Source organism: Perna viridis, chromosome 6, assembly GCF_037379345.1.
Source record: "Perna viridis isolate PV_CMFRI_1.1 ecotype Kerala chromosome 6, ASM3737934v1, whole genome shotgun sequence".
NCBI lineage: Eukaryota > Metazoa > Mollusca > Bivalvia > Mytilida > Mytilidae > Perna > Perna viridis.
In genome coordinates, this window is record NC_142450.1 from 686,692 (window position 1) to 709,077 (window position 22,386).

The 22,386-nt window shown below is 35.6% G+C and overlaps 1 protein-coding gene across 13 annotated transcripts in view; it reads left to right on the forward strand.

Annotated features, from left to right (window-relative positions):
* The window catches only part of LOC148613139 (synaptotagmin-7-like), a 185,115-nt gene that overhangs the window by 109,033 nt on the left and 53,696 nt on the right, over window positions 1–22,386 (forward strand). For all 13 annotated transcript variants that reach the window (XM_088586319.1, XM_088586325.1, XM_088586326.1 and 10 more), the window contains one exon: window positions 6,678–6,819. In XM_088586319.1, coding sequence (XP_088442445.1) covers window positions 6,678–6,819 — 142 coding nt within the window. The remainder of the gene's footprint in view (window positions 1–6,677; window positions 6,820–22,386) is intronic.

Genomic DNA, 22,386 nt, shown 5'->3' on the forward strand with positions numbered 1-22,386 from the left:
AATTAGACAAACAAGAGTCAGACAAACTGAGAATTGAAGCCACTGGATCAGAAAAATCTGATATTGTAATTCAAGGGTTATTAGCCTTGTCCAAAGTATTTTTCTAAGTAGATTTGAATCATACCAATACTGTTTCCTCTTATCACATTGTTTACTTTGGCTTCTGTCTTATCTTTCTGTCTGGTGTCATGTAGGTTTTTGTCTTGTATCATGGCCACATGTCTGTTTAAAATGTCTATTGGTACCATCATGTCAACTCATAGTTATGCCAGAGCTTAAAGAAATTTCACAGACCTTTTAAAAATTGCTTGACTTCTTACAGTTGATTCTGCAGAGAGGTGGGGGAATATCTATTTTCGAAATTTTGCAGGTCAGAAATATCATTTCAACCACATTGGGACAAGATTTTCTACTTCTATTTCACTGTATGTGGTATTTGGACTGAGGTCAGAAAATTTATTTATTTTCTAGGAGGTATAGGCCAGAATGTTTATTTGAACTTTTCTGGGTCATATTATTTTTTTTCCAAAAACTGCCATTGTGTCATAGTTTTCCTTTCCTCTTTTGTCTACCTCAGACATAATCAATTATGAAAAACTGGCTTTCAGTGCACCTGGTCCAAACTCCCAGTTTCTAGTGGAATTTGTTTCATTGTATGTGTTTTTTTAGTTATTTGATGTTCTCTGTTGTGTGTGTCTATTTTCCCTGTCTTATCTTTATCCTAGGAATGTATCCTTTTGATTTCCACTGTAGTCTTGGTTCCCTGGATTATACTCCTACACCCTGTGAAAGTTTATGTGTTTGTTTACACCTCCCTCCCCTTTCTTTGTAGGATGTATATATTGATCAAGGTGTCTGGTTATCTGATTATCTGATAGTCTTTCCTTTTGATACAGTTTTTTCTGTTTGCAACTATTTATCTCAGCTGCAGGATATATAGACAGCTTTACCTGTATCATAGGTTTAGAGTTCAGACTGAAGGGACATTAACTTCCTATTTGAAGACTTTGTTTATGATTTCTCGCTATGGTAACTTGGATGGGGAGCAGGTTGATCACAGTTTTTCTAATATTAGATTATTTTCTTGCATGTTGTCTAAGTGGTAAATATACTGGCCAGAGCTAAACTTGTTAGGTAAATATACTGGCCAGAGCAAAACTTGTTAGGTAAATATACTGGCCAGAGCTAAACTTGTGAGGTAAAAAATGACTGTAGGATTGAATCCAGAAAGTACCAAGATTTTCAGAGCTCATTCCTTAATGCTAAAGGCTCCAGCAAGTTCTAAGGTTTCCATAGTCAAGTCCCTAAAACATCAGGTTAAGGCAAGTTCTAAGGTTTCCAGAGTCAAGTCCCTAAAGCTTCAGGTGTAGGCAAGTGCTTAGGTTTCCAGAGTCAAGTCCCTAAAGTTTCAGGTTAAGGTAAGTTCTAAGGTTTCCAGAGCCTACCCCCCAAAGTTGCAGGTTCCATCAAATGCTAATTGCATTTGTAGAGCCTAGTTCAAAAAGCTGCAGTTTCCATCAACTTCTAAGGTTTCCAGAGCCTAATCTCAAAAGCTGCAGGTTCCAGCAAGTGCTAAGGTTTCCAGAGCTCAGTTGCCAAAGCAAGTTCTTTCCAGAGCCTAATTTCCAAAGCTAGAGGTTCCAGACTGGAACATATGGGAAAGAAGATAATTTATTTTATAGATACAAGGGAAGTAATTCATCTTCTGGGTTTACATTTTGCACAGTCCATATTAAAGCAAGATTGCCCAGAGTACGTGTTGCACCAAGGGAAATCCCTAATGTTAGCCTACTCTACTATTTTCAAGTTTGTTCAGGGTTTTAGTAAATAGGTCCTTCATCTCTGCGAAGTGGCCTGAGCTGTTGTTATTGTGGTTGTATGTCCAAGAATGAAGGTGATGAAGGGTCTGTCAGATAATATACCCGGAATGCAGGAGATCATGGGTCTGAGTGGGGTAATATGTCAGGAATGCAGGAGACCTTGGGTCTGAGATAATTTGTCAGGAATGCAGGAGACATTGGGTCTGAGATAATTTGTCAGGAATGCAGGAGATCATGGGTCTGATTGGGATAATATGTTGGGAATGCAGGAGATCATGGGTCTGAGTGGGATAATATGTCAGGAATGCAGGAGATCATGGGTCTGAGTGGGATAATGTGCCAGGAATGCAGGGGATCATGGGTCTGGGTATGATAATATTTCAGGAATGCAGGAGATCATGGGTCTTAGTGAGAGAATATGTCAGGAATGCATGAAATCATGTGTGAATCATGGGTGTGGGTTGGATAATATGTTGGGAATGCAGGAGATCATGGGTCTGTGAGATAATGTGCCTTCCAGCTGGCTGTTGCTTCTGTGTGCTAGCATTTTAAAACTTTAAAAATTTAGCTTACATTTGTGACTTGTGTAGACCATTAGGTCCAGTGCATGATTGGTCAATGGTTCTCTCCTTGAAATGCAGAAAATACCTACCATGGGATGTTAAACTGTAATCAATCAATCGGTCAATCTCTTTGGTAAATGTGCTGCAATAGGTGATGGAAGGTTAATAGATGAATCCAATATAGAGTGTTTTAATTGACATGCTTTCCTGCAGAATAACTAGCTAACTTCTTGGATAATCAGATGGCAAGTAAAAGACGTCTTTCAGTTTTGTCTGCCCATACTTAGCCTGCAAATGGTTCATCTATAACTGCATGAACTCTATTTACAGGGCTTAACTATTTCTAGTCTAATGATTTCTTGTCTATTGTTATTTGTAATTCTGTATGATGATCTTTGTTCCTGCAAGGTTTTCTTGTATGTTAACATTGATTTGGGTTTCTTATAATATCTTGGGCTAATGATGATATAGGGAGTATTAACGTTAATTATTGTCTTTGTGTTGACTTCACTTTCCTTTCATGATAGGAAGTGACAGTCAACCTAAGAGTCAGGCAAAGAAACTTATTTGAGAGGAAGTATTATTCTACATAAGGATAAGGCATAGCTATTCACTTGATTATACATTGTATATGTTCATCTACCTAAGGATCAGGCAAGAATGATAAGAAATTCTAAGATTCTTTTATCAAAATATCGTATAAAAAATAGTCAAAAATCGTATTTGGTAAAATTAACAAATCACCAGTGAATATCACCAAAAGGTCTGCAACAAGTGAAAACACATTTAAGTAAGATCTGAAAGGCCATGACAAGGAAAATGATAAAATCCACAGTAACAGAATGATGGCACTTCTTCAAGATTGAAGTAAAAAGTAATATGAAGACACAAAGACACACTAATGATCAATATCTCCTGATTGTAGACAGGCACATGTCTACAGTTGGGTTAAACTAGTTTTTTAGGGCCTTAACCATACCCTTTTAATGTAAGGTAAAAAATGAATTGAAACAACAAATCAACACACCATAAAAGTCATTTTATAATACACCCAATTCTCTCCATGGAATACATCAACATACACCACCGTAGTAGACAAAAGGGAGCTAGAAGTCCATTTAAAGAACTCTCCAAATCACTGAAAGCTCAGAAAATATTGTACAATACCAACAAAACTACCAGCATTAGAAATAGAGTTGTTATGTCATCAAAGCTGGTAAATGTGGGAGAGTTGTAAAAATATAACCTCTTGATACATTTAAAATGTAAAAATCTGTCTACCTGATGCATTTAAAATGTAAAAATCTGTCCCCCTGATGCATTTAAAATGTAAAAATCTGTCTACCTGATGTATTTAAAATGTACAAATCTGTCTTCCTGATGCTTTTAAAATGTAAAAATCTGTCCACCTGATGCATTTAAGATGTAAAAATCTGTCCACCTGATGCATTTAAAATGTAAAAATCTGTCCCCCTGATGCATTTAAAATGTAAAAATCTGTCCACCTGATGCATTTAAAATGTAAAAATCTGTCCACCTGATGCATTTAAAATGTAAAAATCTGTCCACTAGATGCTTTTTAAAAAGTTCTATTTATGATGTGACATAAAATTCAAGTGATAACCACAGAATTCTTGTTGGTCTTTTGATTTTTAGATCAAATCAACAGTTAAATCATTTACTGGCACTAAATTTGGTGACTATTGTATTTATGTGAGTCTGGTCTTAGTTCTGCATGTTACACCATAACTAGGCAATGTTTTGTATTTATGTGAGTGCGGTCTTAGTTCTGCATGTTACACCATAACTAGGCAATGTTTTGTATTTATGTGAGTGCGGTCTTAGTTCTGCATATTACACCATAACTAGGCAATGTTTTGTATTTATGTGAGTGCGGTCTTAGTTCTGCATGTTACACCATAACTAGGCAATGTTTTGTATTTATGTGAGTGCGGTCTTAGTTCTGCATGTTACACCATAACTAGGCAATGTTTTGTATTTATGTGAGTGCGGTCTTAGTTCTGCATGTTACACCATAACTAGGCAATGTTTTGTATTTATGTGAGTGCGGTCTTAGTTCTGCATGTTACACCATAACTAGGCAATGTTTTGTATTTATGTGAGTGCGGTCTTAGTTCTGCATGTTACACCATAACTAGGCAACGTTTTGTATTTATGTGAGTGTGGTCTTAGTTCTGCATGTTACACCATAACTAGGCAACGTTTTGTATTTATGTGAGTGCGGTCTTAGTTCTGCATGTTACACAATAACTAGGCAATGTTTTGTATTTATGTGAGTCCGGTCTTAGTTCTGCAATTTACACAATAAGTAGGCAATGTTTTGTGTTTATGTGAGTCCGGTCTTAGTTCTGCATGATACACAATAACTAGGCAATATTTTTCATAGATGTTTATTACTATTGTTGAAGGCTACATCTCTTGAACAATGCTTTCGCATTATTTATCAAGTTTTGTAACCTTAAAAAATTACTTTAGGCCATTCAATAGTCAGAAAGTTTACAGGGTAGGTTTTATTGAACTGTTTTCTTTTGACTTCTCTTAGAAAAGTAGTAGAGTCATGGTATGGAATATAATTTACCAGAAACTTCAAACTTTTCCTTTCTGTGTCACATCAATTGTTATCAAAGTTTACAAAGGTTTTTCAATTAACAGGCATATACTAAGTTCTGTAGGTAATTATAACTTTTATTTACAATATCAATTTTCCATCCCAATTGAAAATATTTTTTAAAAGGAGATTTTGTTAGTTATATAGTATTGTGTACAATCAATCATCTGGATTTCAAACCTTTCAAATTATCAATAACCAAACAAAAAGATTGCAGTTTGAAAAATCAACACTCGGCAGAGAATATGACAGATCTCGTTTGCTTAAAAGTTGATGATAGAATCCATTTAATCGTCCATATACAAGTTTTAATTGGTGTCTAAATTGTGATTGAGAAGTGTAAACATTGGATGGAAAATTATGTGGCTTGTATTCAGTTTTCGGGGAGCTGTATTTTATTGTTTACATTCAATATTCCATCAAGCAATGTTGTACAATTGTAACTTGTCATTGAATCAATAAGATGAATTGACAACCATATATAAGATACATTAGATATACTGGACCAGATGCCGCACTGTTTTTTTTTCTTTCATTCAGTTTTCATTCCAAACTAGGAAAAACTTTTTGTACATGGGATTGATTTGTTATTACGGTACAATAGTAATCTACCTGTCGTATCTGAATACATTAACAGTCTTCTGTGATAATGTTGCAGTTTAATAATCATTAATGCTCTTCTCGGATTTGAATTCCTTTCATCATAATTTCAAATACACATCAAAGGGCTGAAAATCTTCTTTTCTTATGATGACTTAATAATTATATAAAATTGGGAAATTAGACAAAACTTATTCAAATTTGACATGAAGGCGTTAATTACATCTTAGTGATTTTGTGGTATGGAATTGCTGTAGACTGATAATGCTACCACACAAAGGCATTACATAAAAGGAGTCAAGTGGCCAATAGATGTAATATCCTAACAAAACTCCACAATGATACTTTAGTGAAACCTCTAACATAATTACATTTATTGTGATATAAAAGCTGAAAAAAAATAGATGGTTAAATTCATATAGGACTTCATTCACTTGAACAAATATATACAAAGGGACTTTTGTGTAGCCTTCAGTGTCAAAATATATGCTGAAATTATTTTTTAAGCAATTTATGAAGTATTTTAGCTTGTTTGAAAATAGTGTGCATTTGATACATGGAGTAAATCTGCTTTAAATCTTAGCTAATAAAAGTTTTTATTGTTGATGACAGATTATTTACAATTGATCAACAAGATTATGATTTGTGGCTGAAAATTTATTGTGTAAAGAACTTAACCTTGAGTTTATTTACTCAAGTTCAACTAACTCTCACTGTTGTAATTTGGATAATTATTTCAGAAAGTCAACTATAACTCTCACTGTTGTAATTTGGATAATTATTTCAGAAAGTCAACTATAACTCTCACTGTTGTAATTTGGATATTATTTCAGGAAGTCGACTATAACTCTCACTGTTGTAATTTGGAAATTATTTCAGGAAGTCGACTATAACTCTCACTGTTGCATTTTGGATAATTATCTTGGAAAGTCAACTATAACTCTCACTCTGTTAGATTTTGGATATTTATATCACAGCAATGGGATCTACTGCCAAATTAGTAGAATCTGAGAATTTTTCTCCCCTCTGTTCATCATGTTTCAGAATGTTCTTTTCATTATTTAGATTTGAGCGACCTGGACGTAACCCTGTTGTTGCTGAACATGTGCAACCTTCTACTAATACACATACTGCCTTGAATGATTCCCTTGGAATGAGAAACCCAGGAACATACCAGTCCATTGGAAATTCATCACATACACATAGAGTAAGTCTTTTGATTGATATCTCATTCAGTTACTGTTAAAATGTAGCTGTTTTACTGGGCTGTTGAAGTTTATTAATATTTTTCTACTTTCTACAGGGACATGGTAACTTACCTTCAGGTTAATCATCATGTAAAACTTACTAGTTAACTTTTTGTTGGGCCTCATGCAACTTAGGAAATGCATGTGGTGAAGGAGAAATGGAAATCCTATTTCCCTTTTTCCAGATATCAAGATATCAATTTCAGGTACAGATCCAAAGAATTTGTAAAAGGGGGGTAGGGTGGGGTGACTTAGGATTGCAGTTTATCATCAAGAAAGTTTTCGAAGAAACTGACTGCTAGAGCCCCTTCCCTGAATCCATCAATGAATTTCCTGTTGTTTGAAGGAACTTGAGGTTATCACAGTCCTTCATTAAGATTTGTTTTATTTACAGATTTAATATATATTTTTCTGAACACCTGAAAGTTTGCTTTAAAGTGATATTCACTTTCCAGGGAAACTGATTTTTTTGTCAAAAATCAAACCACATTGCATCTGTGTTGACACAGACTTTTGAGCTTTTTATGACATCAAAAAAAAAATTGTGGAAAAAGAGGATGATTCTTAGTCCACTTTATGCCCTGTTGAGATGGAGGAAATGTTCTTAGTTCACTGTTTTGTTCCCTTTTTAAGAAGTAGGGGGATCATTAGTTCACTGTTTTACCCCTTTTTTAGGAGGAGGAAGGTTTAGCCCCTTGTAATTGACTTAGGGTCCGGTATTGTATTTGTCATAAATGATTATGACACAGTTAGCAAAAGATAACTTAAAAAATAGTAACATATAAAGTGTAGGACTTCAGAAATTTCTTACAAACTGAAAAAAATATCAACAAAAAAATCAATGAACATTATGAAAGCATAGAACTGGTGATATATTCTCACTAAAAGTGGTCACGTTAGGAAAGCATAGAACTGGTGATATATTCTCACTAAAAGTGGTGGCATTAGGAAAGCATAGCATTGGTGATATATTCTCACTAAAAGTGGTCATGTTAGGAAAGCATAGAACTGGTGATATATTCTCACTAAAAGTCTTCACAATTTGAAATAATTACAAATTGACCTCTCTAACAATGCAAAAATCTGGAAAATTCAGACTGATCTTGAAGAAATTCTGCATATTTCATCAAGTGATTAGTTCGCAGCATAATTTTGAAGAGTTATACATCATTTTACCAAAAGAAATGGCACATCCTATAATGAAATATTTTTAGTCCTGTCAGCAATAATGATAATTTTTATTTGGATAATGCTGTATTCAATGCCTAATTCTTACATTGACTTGTACTGAAAAACATAACTAAAAAAAATGACATCTATAATTGAACAATATTTTGCATAAAACATGTTTAATACCTAGCCCATTCTTTTTGTATAAATTTAAAGATATATGTACATGTATCATTTGAAATAATTCAATAGTATAGATATTTTAATGGTTAGACATATTTTATGGGCCATTTAGTTGGTTTGGTAATGGTCCTATTTGTAGAAAACAGAAAAGCTAAGATGTTTCAAATCGATATTTTATCATTATTATACAGATTCTATCAAGGAAGGTGTTTATGATTTTTGTAATGGTATAAAATTCAAAATATTCGTCTATTTACAGGATAAAAGTAATTTTCCTTCTTGCAGCATCCAAAAAGATCAGGTTAAACTTAGATTCACTTGTTAGTATATTGGTAACACCTTGTCTGTCGGTCTGTTCATCAGGCCATGGCACAATCTATGTTAAAGAGAATAATTCCATGGTAACTCCAATCAAAGTCTTTGAAATTGATGAAGTCACAGACTCAGTCTCAGACTTAATTGATTTTTCAAGTTTTGTTGCACTGGGGCCTGTCCAAATTTCATACATTTATTTGTGCTCTCAATGGACAGATTGATTTAAATATGGTTTCTGGATTTAAATAATGGGGCCTATTTTATAACCAATGTTGGTTGCTGTCAGCTTCTTGTGTGCTGTATTAGTAGGAGTATATCCCTAAAAAAAAACAATGTATGCAGCTTCATGTTTATTTTAGGGACATGTCACGGTTTATAATATTCCATTCCTATTGTCACTCTCAGATTTTTTGGTTCAACTTCATATTTCAACTGCTTTAAGTTTTTAACATGCCGTCATTATTAAGTTAGTGATGCTCAACTGTGGCAAAGTAACCATTTCACCATAGGACCTGGCATCTTATTGGACATAAGTGAAGCCAACCATGAACTTCGATGCTACATTTGGTGTCTGGAATATTTTCAGTAAAAATCTGCTTTGACTTCAACAGTTTACTTGTTGAACCAATTAAAATTATTGAAATACAAAACATAGTACTTTGATCACACATGTGCAGTTCACCAAATAAAATCTGAAGTTTTATATTTTAACAATAAGACAAAACAAGAAAATACATTGGCCATCCTATTTAAAGATATTACTTCCTTGTACAGTATCTTGTTTTTATGAGTAATTGTATTTAATTATGTTATTAAGATCTTCTCTGTTTCACGTGTACGATTTCAGTGTCTCAGGATTGTCCTTTATTTTACCTTGAGCATTTTTTTGCCAATATTTGGAGTTTTCTTCCCTCTGCAAATTATACAGTGCTTTTGATCATTCTTTTGAATACCTCAGCTATTTATTAAAAGTATATTCCATTAATAACATGGGGTAGGCATTGCCTAAATCAGCGAGCGCCGTGAGCTCTACCATACATGTACCGTCTGTGCGAGACTTGTAAAAATATTAATGGACATTACAAAGAGGGGATCGACCTGAATGAAAAATTTTTGCTTCTCAAGTGCAATATTTTTGTTTATATTTAACCAGCAAGCAAGATCAATATTTCTATTTGAAAATCTGTCTTGTTAATTAATGGGGAAGTTTTTTTTTTCAATAAATGAATAACTTGAACAATTTTTTCCCCAAAATTACAACCCTATACCCCACTTTCCCCTTGCTCTCAGAATGGTCAATAACTTTATAGCACTTCCCAATACTTTATATTTTTTTCCTTAAGGGCATATCTAGCAACATCCATATCAGTTTTGGGCTGTCAGATCAATCTGTACAGATACCGAAAATATTACAGTTCTCCAGGGATGGTGGGAATATTTTACACATAGCATGTGACGTAAACAAAATTCAGACGACAGCTGCAAATTCCAAACAAGAAAATGATTGCATTCCTATCTTAGGAAAGATATGCTACGATTTTGATATTATTATCAGAGTAATGTTTTATTCCGAGGCGGGTTAGGTTCTTGACAACAGCAGCAGTGGAACAGCAGAGATACACGTACATACATCCACGTGTTTCCCGAATTTTTTTATAAACATTGCAGAAAACATCAGAAAAGATGAATCTATTTTTACTGAAACGTAATCTTAACCGATATTTTTTTATTTGTTTGATCGAAGGAAATGATGAATTTTCTCTGTAAGGACAGTCACTTTTTGTTACTTCCGGGACATGACTTTTTTTTCCGTTAGTATTTTGGGGAATCTTAAGGGAAATTTAGAAAGACACATAATAACAGTAGAGCTCACACCACTTCACAATGCTCGCTATAAGACCATGCAATATACTTAATAATAAGAAGGACATCCAGTTAGGTGTATTTTCTAAAATCCTGAAACAAATTTATTTCTTCTCCTCGCCTTAACACAAATATTTAATAATTAGTATCTATACCGTCTTTATTTATTGATCGTGTAATAATTACATAAAAATATATAGCGACAGTTTGGATATGTAATTAGAAATAAGGTTTTATTAGTTATGTTTGTTTGTTGGGGTTAAACGTCCGAGCAGCAATATTTCAGCTATATTCAGACGATGAACATGAAATTGATGATAAATTAAACATGAAATGATGATGATGAAATGAAAAAGGGATGGGACACAAGGACAATGGGGTCGACACATTTTAATTGCCACTGGAAATAGGGAGAGGTGGGTAGGGTCAGGCAATTTAGCCTCCTGTGGAGGAGCCCTATGGTTCCTACTCCGGGAGAATACCACAGTAGGGTTCTTTAATGTGCGAGGAACGTGGCATCTTTCCCAAACCGGTGCACCACTATGGTTTGCAGTCAGGTTTTCTGTATTATAGCTTGACAACCCCAGCATGTAACACACCAGGGGTACCCCATTCCACCACCTGGGGCACACATCCCAGTTGCTTTGTGGGCAGAGCACTGAGCACTATTTAGTCGCCTTTTACAACAAGCTGCAGGCCTATTCTTTTAACACCTTGACCTGCACGGGGCTTATTAGTTATGTATTTATTACATCTAGTATATAATACCCCCCTTTTGTGGTCTTGTAATACCCCTGTAGGTTAGTGGTATTGTAATACCCCCTCCTTTTGTGGTCTTGTAATACCCCTGCAGACTAGTAGTATTGTAATACCCCTGAGGGTTGGTGGTCTTTTAATACTCCAGAGGGTTGGTGGTCTTGTAATACCCCAGCGGGTTGGTGGTCTCGTAATACCCCTGCAGGCTATTGGTCTTGTAATACCTCTGCAGGCTAGTGGTCTTGTAGTACCTCTGCATGCTAGTTGTCTTGTAGTACCTCTGCAGGCTAGTGGTCTTGTAATACCTCTGCAGGCTAGTGGTCTTGTTATACCTTTGCAGGCTAGTGGTCTTGTAATACCTCTGCAGGCTAGTGGTCTTGATATACCTCTGCAGGTTAGTGGTCTTGTAATACCCCTGCAGACTAGTGGTCTTGTAATACCTCTGCAGGCTAGTGGTCTTGTAATACATCTGCAGGTTAGTGGTCTTGTAATACCTCTGCAGGCTAGTGGTCTTGTAATACCCCTTCAGGCTAGTGGTCTTGTAATACCCCAGCAGGCTGGTGGTCTTGTAATACCTCTGCAGGCTAGTGGTCTTGATATACCTCTGCAGGTTAGTGGTCTTGTAATACCCCTGCAGACTAGTGGTCTTGTAATACCTCTGCAGGCTAGTGGTCTTGTAATACATCTGCAGGTTAGTGGTCTTGTAATACCTCTGCAGGCTAGTGGTCTTGTAATACCCTTCAGGCTAGTGGTCTTGTAATACCCCAGCAGGCTGGTGGTCTTGTAATACCTCTGCAGGCTAGTGGTCTTGTAATACCTCTGCAGGCTAGTGGTCTTGTAATACCCCTTCAGGCTAGTGGTCTTGTAATACCCCTTCAGGCTAGTGGTCTTGTAATACCCCTGCAGGCTAGTGGTCTTGTAATACCCCAGCAGGCTGGTGGTCTTGTAATACCTCTGCAGGCTAGTGGTCTTGTAATACCTCTGCAGGCTAGTGGTCGTGTAATGCCACTGCAGGCTAGTGGTCTTGTAATACCTCTGCAGGCTAGTGGTCTTGTAATACCCCTGCAGGCTAGTGGTCTTGTAATACCTCTGCAGGCTAGTGGTCTTGTAATACCCCTGCAGGCTAGTGGTCTTGTAATACCCCTGCAGGCTAGTGGTCTTGTAATACCTCTGCAGGCTAGTGGTATTGTAATACCCCTGCAGGCTAGTGGTCTTGTAATGCCCCTGCAGGCTAGTGGTCTTGTAATACCTCTGCAGGCTAGTGGTCTTGTAATACCCCAGCAGGCTAGTGGTCTTGTAATACCTCTGCAGGCTAGTGGTCTTGTAGTACCTCTGCAGGCTAGTGGCCTTGTAATACCTCTGCAGGCTAGTGGTCTTGTAATACTCCAGAGGGTTGGTGGTCTTGTAATACCCCTGCAGGTTGGTGGTCTTGTAATACCCCTGCAGGCTAGTGGTCTTGTAATACCTCTGCAGGCTAGTGGTCTTGTAATACCTCTGCAGGCTAGTGGTCTTGTAGTACCTCTGCAGGCTAGTGGTCTTGTAATACCTCTGCAGGCTAGTGGTCTTGTTATACCTTTGCAGGCTGGTGGTCTTGTAATACCTCTGCAGGCTAGTGGTCTTGTAATACCTCTGCAGGCTAGTGGTATTGTTTTACCTCTGCAGGCTAGTGGTCTTGTAATACCTCTGCAGGCTAGTGGTCTTATAATACCCCTGCAGACTAGTAGTATTGTAATACCCCAGAGGGTTGGTGGTCTTGTAATACTCCAAAGGGTTAGTGGTCTTGTAATACCCCTGCAGGTTGGTGGTCTTGTAATACCCCAGCAGGCTAGTGGTCTTGTAATACCTCTGCAGGCTAATGGTCTTGTAGTACCTCTGCAGGCTGGTGGTCTTGTAGTACCTCTGCAGGCTAGTGGTCTTGTAATACCTCTGCAGGCTAGTGGTCTTGTAATACCTCTGCAGGCTAGTGGTCTTGTAATGCCACTGCAGGCTAGTGGTCTTGTAATACCTCTGCAGGCTAGTGGTCTTGTAATACCTCTGCAGGCTATTGGTCTTGTAGTTCCCCTGCAGGCTGGTGGTCTTGTAATACCCCTGCAGGCTAGTGGTCTTGTAGTTCCCCTGCATGCTAGTGGTCTTGTAATACCCCTGCAGGCTAGTGGTCTTGTAGTTCCCCTGCAGGCTGGTGGTCTTGTAGTTCCCCTGCAGGCTAGTGGTCTTGTAGTCTTGTAGTACCTCTGCAGGCTGGTGGTCTTGTAGTACCTCTGCAGGCTAGTTATATAGGAATCGTGTTGTCTATGTTTTCCTTGTACCCACAACTCAGAGACCACTTGGACCACTTTGATTGAAATGAAATATCTGTATGACTTGGAGCATTAGGACTATGACTAATTTTCAAGCAAGATAACATTTGAAAATATACAATTTCATAATGTATTACATATATACATTACATGTTTATAATAAACAGTCTTTGTCATGAAAATAAATAAAAGCAAAATTGAATTCAATGTGAAATAACAGGTATATTTGTTTACATTATTTGGTTTGTATGTTTGATCTAATGTAAGACTCTTGTTGTATGTAATGTTGGCCTTTCTATCATTGCCAACCCTGCAAAACCCTGGTTTGATGTGATATTCATGGCCTTTCTTCTATTTCCATTTCTGCAAGCAAGACCCTGGTTAAATATGATGTTGGTCTTTTTCCTATTTCTATCTATATGTGATCAACCTTTGTTTATTATGATGTTAAACTTTCTCCTATTTCCACATCTGAATGACCCCTAGTTTCATGTGATATAAATCTTTATCTCATTTTCATTTCTACAACCTAAACACTGGTGTGATATAATGTTAGGCTTTGTCTTATTTTTGTCTCTATAAGCTTTAGAACCTGGATTGCTGTGATGGCCTTTCTGCCATTTCCATGTCTGCAAGACCCTGGTTTGTTACAGTGTTACCCCTAGTCTTATTTCCACCTCTTGATGACTGTTGTTTGTATAATGTCTGTTTGATTTATTGAGATTTGATACGAATGAGATATCCTTGGTATGACATTATACATCCCCTTTGTTCAAATACTATACCATAACATTGGATGGAATGAAAAGTTAAAATGTTAATTTAAATCTTTCAAAAGATCGGGATGGGAATTTGCACTCAAGTAAGGTTAGTAACACATAAAAGACAGTAATATTAAGACCAATTTTATTCAATCACGTTTTAGAATGATGAAAAGAAGGAGGGGACATTTTATAGAATGTGCTGTTTGTGAACTGGCATACATGTATTTAAGACTATTTTACAACTATAATTTATCTTTCTTTTGCAATCATGAAACTAAGTTTAACTTCTAAATATGATAACGTAAAATGTTTACAATTAAAGAAAAAAGTGATAAGAGGGGGAGCATTGCATTTTTGTACACATTTTTTATCAATTTTTTTTTTCAAATACATGTATAAATAAATTGATTTGAGAAAAATCACCAACATTAAATATATATATATATGTATATTTGTATGTCCTGTCCCAGATCTATTGATACTGTATTTGTATGTCCTGTCCCAGGTCTATTGACACTGTATGTGTATGTCTTGTCCCAGATCTATTGACACTGTATGTGTATGTCCTGTCCCAGATCTGTTAATACTATATGTGTATGTCCTGTCCCAGATCTATTGACACTGTATGTGTATGTCCTGTCCCAGAACTGTCAATACTGTATGTGTATGTCCTGTATCAGAATTGTCAATACTGTATGTGCATGTCCTGTCCGAGATCTGTTAATACCATATGTGTATGTCCTGTCCCAGATCTGTTGATACTGTATGTGTATGTCCTGTCCCATATCTGTTGATACTGTATTTACCCATTTATTCAAACAATTTTTGAAGCATTAAGGGACTTATCATATTTTACTTGGATGGGCATCTAAATTTAGGGAAAATCTGGGTTGTTTTTTTTTTCTGTGATGGAAATGGGGGATAAATTTTTTAGCTATATTATTTAGTTAAATGGAAAAAAGGGATAAAAATTGTTCACCATAAATATATGCCAAGTAGGGGGGGGTACAAAATGCAAAATACTTTGGCTAAAACATTAACAGGGGTCCAAATTCACTGCCATGAGTACCTTTCACAAAGCTTATGTAAGACTTATGTGCACATACAACCCATTGGTTTGTTAAGGATTTACTTGTAGGTAAGTTGTTGTGAAACGAAGCCCCGCTCTCATTTAAGTTTGAAATCATTGGTCTACTAGAAAAGTCTCACTATAGTGTAAGTAAAAAGGGTTAGAGGTCCTCTACCTATGTTAATATTTCAAAGATCCTAGGTGATCAGTTACCTTCCTTGAATTCAATGCATTTACTAGATATATAAAATCTCTATGGATTACCAATGTGCCCAAGTAACAACATTAAAACCATGCTTCTAGTTAAATATTGATCATGTAGAAATTTATGAAGTACTTGTGCTGACCCTTTCAGTGAAGAGGAAAACATTTAAACTTGTCTTAAGGATGTTTGCTGCTCTGTTTGAAAATAACAAGAAATTTTGGCGGGAAAAAGGATTTCTCTAAATTTTCCATAGGTTTCGTTTTAGTAAGTTTTATCTATGAAAAACACTGATGAAATTACAAAAATTTGATAAATACTTTTAAAATATCATTTTAAAGTGTGCTTATGGAAATTATGAATTGAATAGTGGGGTCACTGGGCAAGAAATACTTATGCTATGAAATGGATAAAACAAGAGGAGTCTGAAAATCGGACCAAAATGAATGATAATGAACAACAGTCGTCCTTAAGTGACCTTCTGAGGGAGAGTAAAATCATGGTCACATAAAACAAGTGGTCTTTGATTTTATATAGAATGCACCAAATAGGGATATTCCATCCTAGTGTTTTAGGCTATTGATGAACAAAGGTTGTCATGGAGACAGAGAATGTTATCCCCTTGTAAGGAGGAGAATTATAGGGAAGTTGCTTAAGGAATGTATATTTGTGGGAGACCATGAAGATTTACACTTATAACAGGAATTCAAAATTGAAATTGACACGTTAGACATTTTTTATCCAAAATTTAAGTGTCATTTTTATGCAAGGAAAAACAATTGAAATTTATGATTTGTGAATTATTAATAAATAGCTGATATTGTATCTGTCATGGAAGGTATTTTCCCTTGGGGAAACCATGACAGCATTAAATTAGGAATGATATTTCAATAAATTGTGTCGTGATGAGATACAGTTAGGGAGGCATTATGTCCAGATTGATTGATTGATTATGGGTTTTTTTATGTATGTAAGGCTGTTTGGAAGATATTTCCTGCGTAAATATTCCCTTATCAAACATGATGGCCCTGCTTTGTGCTAGACCAAGATGTCTTGAGTCTCACAGAACCAACTGTATGTCTTCATTTAGGCATGTCTGTGACCCTTGGTTGGATCTGTGACCCTTGGTTGGACACATCATTCTGACTCTTGCGTTTACCCTGTATGATCTCCTTTTTGCCTTGTAAGTTTTTAACAAAATTAAATTTTCAAAACTTTCCTAATCATTAAATGTCCTTATTTATTTTCTTGTGATAGTTCTCAGGTTTTTTTTAAAGTGTCTAACCAAAACACTTGCACACATAGACCTGTCAGACTTATAGTTTTTACCAACAGACCCCGAGTTAAGGCTTGGGATAGAACAAAATAATTTTCCTACAGAAGTTTATATAAGCATGCTCATTGACCACCTCACAGTAAACAAGACTTGGTCTATAAAATTCTTTTTTTTATTGTGTGCTTTTGTTTTTAAACTTTGAAATTTTTGAGTAGCACTCCAGCTAAGGATCATGCAAAATGTGATTCATGGGTAAAAAGCCTACATATTTTTATTTTTGATATTTTGTTTGAAATGTCATAGTAAACAGAAATAAACATGTGGTTTTTCATATAACCTGTGCTCTTAGGAGAAAAAAATTATATAGAATGCACTGTAAATTTCAAAGTTAAGGGAGATAACTCTGTAAATGGTGCTCAAATACTATAGAATCTACTGTATTTTCAATGTTGATTATCTCCTAAGAGCAGGCAGATTTGAATGAATAATTACACGTTTCATAGTATAGACCCATAAAACAACTTAATTACAAAAATAAAAATATGTAGCCTTTTTTGGGGTGTATCACATTTTTCAGATTTTGCATGATTCTTACAAAGACGACTACTTAAAACTTTGTACATTAGTTAAGTACACTTCTTGAGATGTTCACGTTTCCCATTTTAGCGTTCGTGCATTGTTTGTCGTGTGTTTACACATCATTTTTGTGTTTGTTTAAACGCACGATAGAAGCGTTCGTGTATTTTTGTATTTTGATTATTTCCTATATTTAACTGTTATTTTTATATATTTTTTCTATTATTAATTTATATAATTTCATTAGTTTTATTTTCTATTTTTTTCTGTCTTCATTGTGTGTTAATATTATCATTTTTTGTCGTTTGTCTATCTTGCGTTTAAATGCACACTGGGAGCATTCATGTATCATGCATTAAACGCATGTTGGGAGCATTTGTTTATTTTGTTTTAACGCACGAGAAGAGCATTTGTTAAAACGCACAATAGAAGTGTTGGTTTATATTGCGTTTGGGTATCGTGTGTGCATGAAACCTGAGCGTCTTGAGGAGTGTAACATAAAATACAGTTTAAGATCAATTTTTATTAATATCCACAATGCAGTTTTTGAGTTGGGCCATTCTGAAAATCTCGCAATCCCCTTTTTTTTGCTGTGGCGGGGTATCTCTTAATGTTCCATTAATGCCCAATATTTAGTTTTGTTAGCTTCTCCTTTACAATTAACTATGATAAATCTTGTGACTTCTAGCAAAAGAGTTACTCTTGGGTTTCGATAGTTTTTATTTTACAATAATAGCAGTGATATATTTTATTTCCATTGTGACATTTTTCTATTCTAATTAGGCTTACAGTGGCATTACACTTTCTTTGACAGTATTTTTATGAATTGCTTCATTTCTAGCTATGTGAAATTGATTTATGTCTTTTCTTTACAAAGTCTTGCTATAATAATTGATATTTATAGGCATTTTTCCTCATGGTGAGTTTCCATCATTCTCCTCAGAATGCCATTTATGTGCAAAAATGGCACATGAGTGATTCGTCTTGTTTTATTCATAGTCACTTTTATGGACTCCAGAAAGATAATATTCCAGTCAGGGTTAAATATTCTAATGACTCCAAAAGCCTCAATCATCAGTCATGGCTGCATATATGTAAATAAATATCATTGTTTTAATTTAGGATTTTTGTTTTTTTATCAGTGAAAGTTATTAATGTAAGTATTTGCAATGAATGATAGATTATGGAGCTAGGTACATTTATTTAAGAGTTAAGAATAAGTGTGTCATTCATGCAAGTTTGAAAATACAAACTTTTCAATTTTAAAGTTGGTACCTACAAGACAACCATTTTTTTAAATGATTTTAATGAATATTAGTACAAAAAGTTAGAACCTTTTAATTTTATGAAATTCCATTTTTTGTTGTCTTTGAGTTATTGAAATGTGATTAGGTGGGGGTGTTATCCAGTTTTTGCATAAAAACTCATTAACACCAGCACCAATCGAAATGAAAGTTTGGGAAAATTACCATAGTGGATAAGCTCTCTTTTGTTTTCTTTTAAATTCCTATTTTTCTATTGGGAGATTTGGAAATTTATTTTTACAAAAGGGGGGTTTGTCTGTCTTCTGTTTTTAAGTTTTGGTACTTGGAATTTTTTGTCTTTGAATTGATTTCCTGTTTGTTTTGTTTATTGTTTACAGATATTGAATAAAAACAATGAAAGACCTGTCTGGTTATTGAATAATTTGGACTTTAAACAATATTGTCTACCATTGGCGGTTGGGCAATTAAGAGCAGCGCGACATTGAAGACAACCTTGGTCATTAATGGTCAAGGAAAGGTCTTTAATACACTTTGATACATCGATGCTATCATGTTACTGTGTATATATCAGACTACGGTACATACATCAATTATTGAAAGAATTATTGGAAAAGTTATGTATTGTAAATCATGAAAGCTTTCCTCCATTCTCGTGCAAGCACCATTTAAGATTCTGTGCTGAGATAGAGTCAGTGTCCTTATCATTCATATATCTTTAGTTGCCACATGATTGAGTTAGGTTTAATCAATGATTATTAGTGGTATCCGGGGTGGGATATTGTTAGTCTGCATGCTAGATGTTTCGTGAAGATTTTATATTAGACTTGTCCTAACTTGCGCTGAATGCGTGAGAATCACACATTGGGAAAAGAAGATGCTGTGATATACAGGAAGTTGTTTTGTTGCTATGGTGAATTAATCATTTGAACTTGAGAAGTTTATGTTAACGGGCTGGCAAAGTATTTACATCTTTTAATTAAGGTTCATTAGGTTATTTTTAGTTCCTAAAAACTCATGGGATATAGGAATTTTTCTGTGTTGTCTTTTCGTTTTTCTGCCATATTTCTTGACACCCATCTTTTTTCACATAATTCAGCAAATAATATGCAGTATCCAGTTAAAAAGATTTTAATGAAACTTTGTACAATTGCTATGTAACTATTATGCTTGTTATCCAACTTATCCTAAAGTCTGACCATTATTACTGCGGGTGCTTGGAATTTTTCAATGACAAACAAAAAATTATGTTGACATTTTCTATAATGAAAAATCATTTATATCTATGCCCAGAAAGATATTATGATAAACCTATTTATTGCATGAAAAGTATACCATAGGTCTTATAAAACAAATGACATGTTGGGTTTTACTTAATGGTAGCAATGGGAGATCAGCTTTTAATTAAATTACTTCTTAGGTGAAAAAATTGAAAGATTTTCTTATAAGACCAGAAAAGAACATTCTGTCAAGCATGAAAATCCCAGCCCCATCCCTCCCTGGTTGGTAGTCATATTGTTTTGTCCTCACTGTCAGCTTTTCTATAGCTATGAATAGTTTTCTTTAAATCTAGGATGAAAGGTTGATAGTAATAAAGTCACATAAAAGAAACACTTTTGACATTATAACCTTGAGTACCGTGGATCAGATCAATGTTGTTTTTTTTAACAATTTCTTATATACAATATGTATCATAATCTATTCAGCATTCCCAGATGTTACTTAAACTTATTTAAAGTAATTTTCTAAGGCCAGTTAGTGTGAAATTGATTGACTTGGATTTGTGAACAAAGAGGGAGAGATCAGAATTGGTTGTGTGAACAAAGGAGGTCATAATTGGTTGTGTGAACAGGAGGAGATTGAAGTTAGTTGTGTGAACAGATGGAGATCAGAGTTTTTTGTGTGAATAGGACATCAGAGTTAGTTGTGTGAACAGAAGGAGATCAGAGTTGGTTGTGTGAGCAAAAGGAGATCTGAGTAAGTTGTGTGTACAGAAGGAGATCAGAGTTGGTTGTGTGAACAGAAGGAGATCAGAGTTAGTTGTGTGAACAGAAGGAGATCAGAGTTGGTTGTGTGAACAGATGGAGATTAGTATTGGTTGTGTGAACAGAAGGAGATCAGAGTTGGTTGTGTGAACAGCAGGAGATCTAAGTTGGGTGTGTGAACAGAAGGAGATCAGAGTTAGTTGTGTGTACAGAAGGAGATCAGAGTTTGTTGTGTGAACAGATGGAGACTAGAGTTAGTTGTGTGAATAGAATGAGATCAGAGTTGGTTGTGTGAACAGAAGGAGATCAGAGTTAGTTGTGTGAACAGAAGGAGATCAGAGTTAGTTGTGTGAACAGAAGGAGATCAGAGTTTGTTGTGTGAACAGAAGGAGATCAGAGTTAGTTGTGTGAACAGAAGGAGATCAGAGTTAGTTGTGTGTACAGAAGGAGATTAGAGTTAGTTGTGTGTACAGAAGGAGATCAGAGTTAGCTGTGTGAACAGAAGGAGATCAGAGTTAGTTGTGTGAACAGAAGGAGACCAGAGTTTGTTGTGTGAACAGATGGAGATTAGTATTGGTTGTGTGAACAGATGGAGATTAGAGTTAGTTGTGTGAACAGAAGGAGATCAGGGTTTGTTGTGTGTGCAGAAGGAGACCAGAATTGGTTGTGTGAACAGATGGAGATCAGAGTTGGTTGTGTGAACAGAAGGAGATCAGAGTTAGTTGTGTGAACAGAAGGAGATCAGAGTTTGTTGTGTGAACAGAAGGAGATCAGAGTTAGTTGTGTGAACAGAAGGAGATCAGAGTTAGTTGTGTGTACAGAAGGAGATTAGAGTTAGTTGTGTGTACAGAAGGAGATCAGAGTTAGCTGTGTGAACAGAAGGAGATCAGAGTTAGTTGTGTGAACAGAAGGAGACCAGAGTTTGTTGTGTGAACAGATGGAGATTAGTATTGGTTGTGTGAACAGATGGAGATTAGAGTTAGTTGTGTGAACAGAAGGAGATCAGGGTTTGTTGTGTGTGCAGAAGGAGACCAGAATTGGTTGTGTGAACAGATGGAGATCAGAGTTGGTTGTGTGAACAGAAGGAGATCAGAGTTAGTTGTGTGTACAGAAGGAGATCAGAGTTAGTTGTGTGAACAGAAGGAGACCAGAATTGGTTGTGTGAACAGATGGAGATCAGAGTTGGTTGTGTGAACAGAAGGAGATCAGAGTTAGTTGTGTGAACAGAAGGAGATCAGAGTTAGTTGTGTGTACAGAAGGAGATCAGAGTTAATTGTGTGAACAGAAGGAGACCAGAATTGGTTGTGTGAACAGATGGAGATCAGAGTTGGTTGTGTGAACAGAAGGAGATCAGAGTTAGTTGTGTGAATAGGAAGAGATGAGAATTTGATGTGTGAACAGGGAGAGAGGGATAGAATAAGTTATGTAAAGAGAGAGAGATTGGTATGTGAATTAGTTGTCCTTGGTCAATGATTGCATATAATTTAGTATATTCTGTAATATAGTTGAATCTCTCTAAGCAGAACTTATTTTGGGCTGGAGTAATTGTTAGGTTTGGAAAGATATCAGTATATTAAGTTTTAAAATGTATTATAAGTACTGTGTATAAGCTTCAGAGTTTAGATGTCTGGTTATGACAGGTTTCTATGTTATTCAGAATGTGGTTTAGACATGATTTACTGTAATAGTGTAATACATATAAGTCAACCCTGTATTAATGTTCCATATACTGGGGCTTCAGAATAGTACTACAGATTTGTGTTACAAAATACAGGGGGTTGGGGGACTGGATGTCATTATAAATTGTAG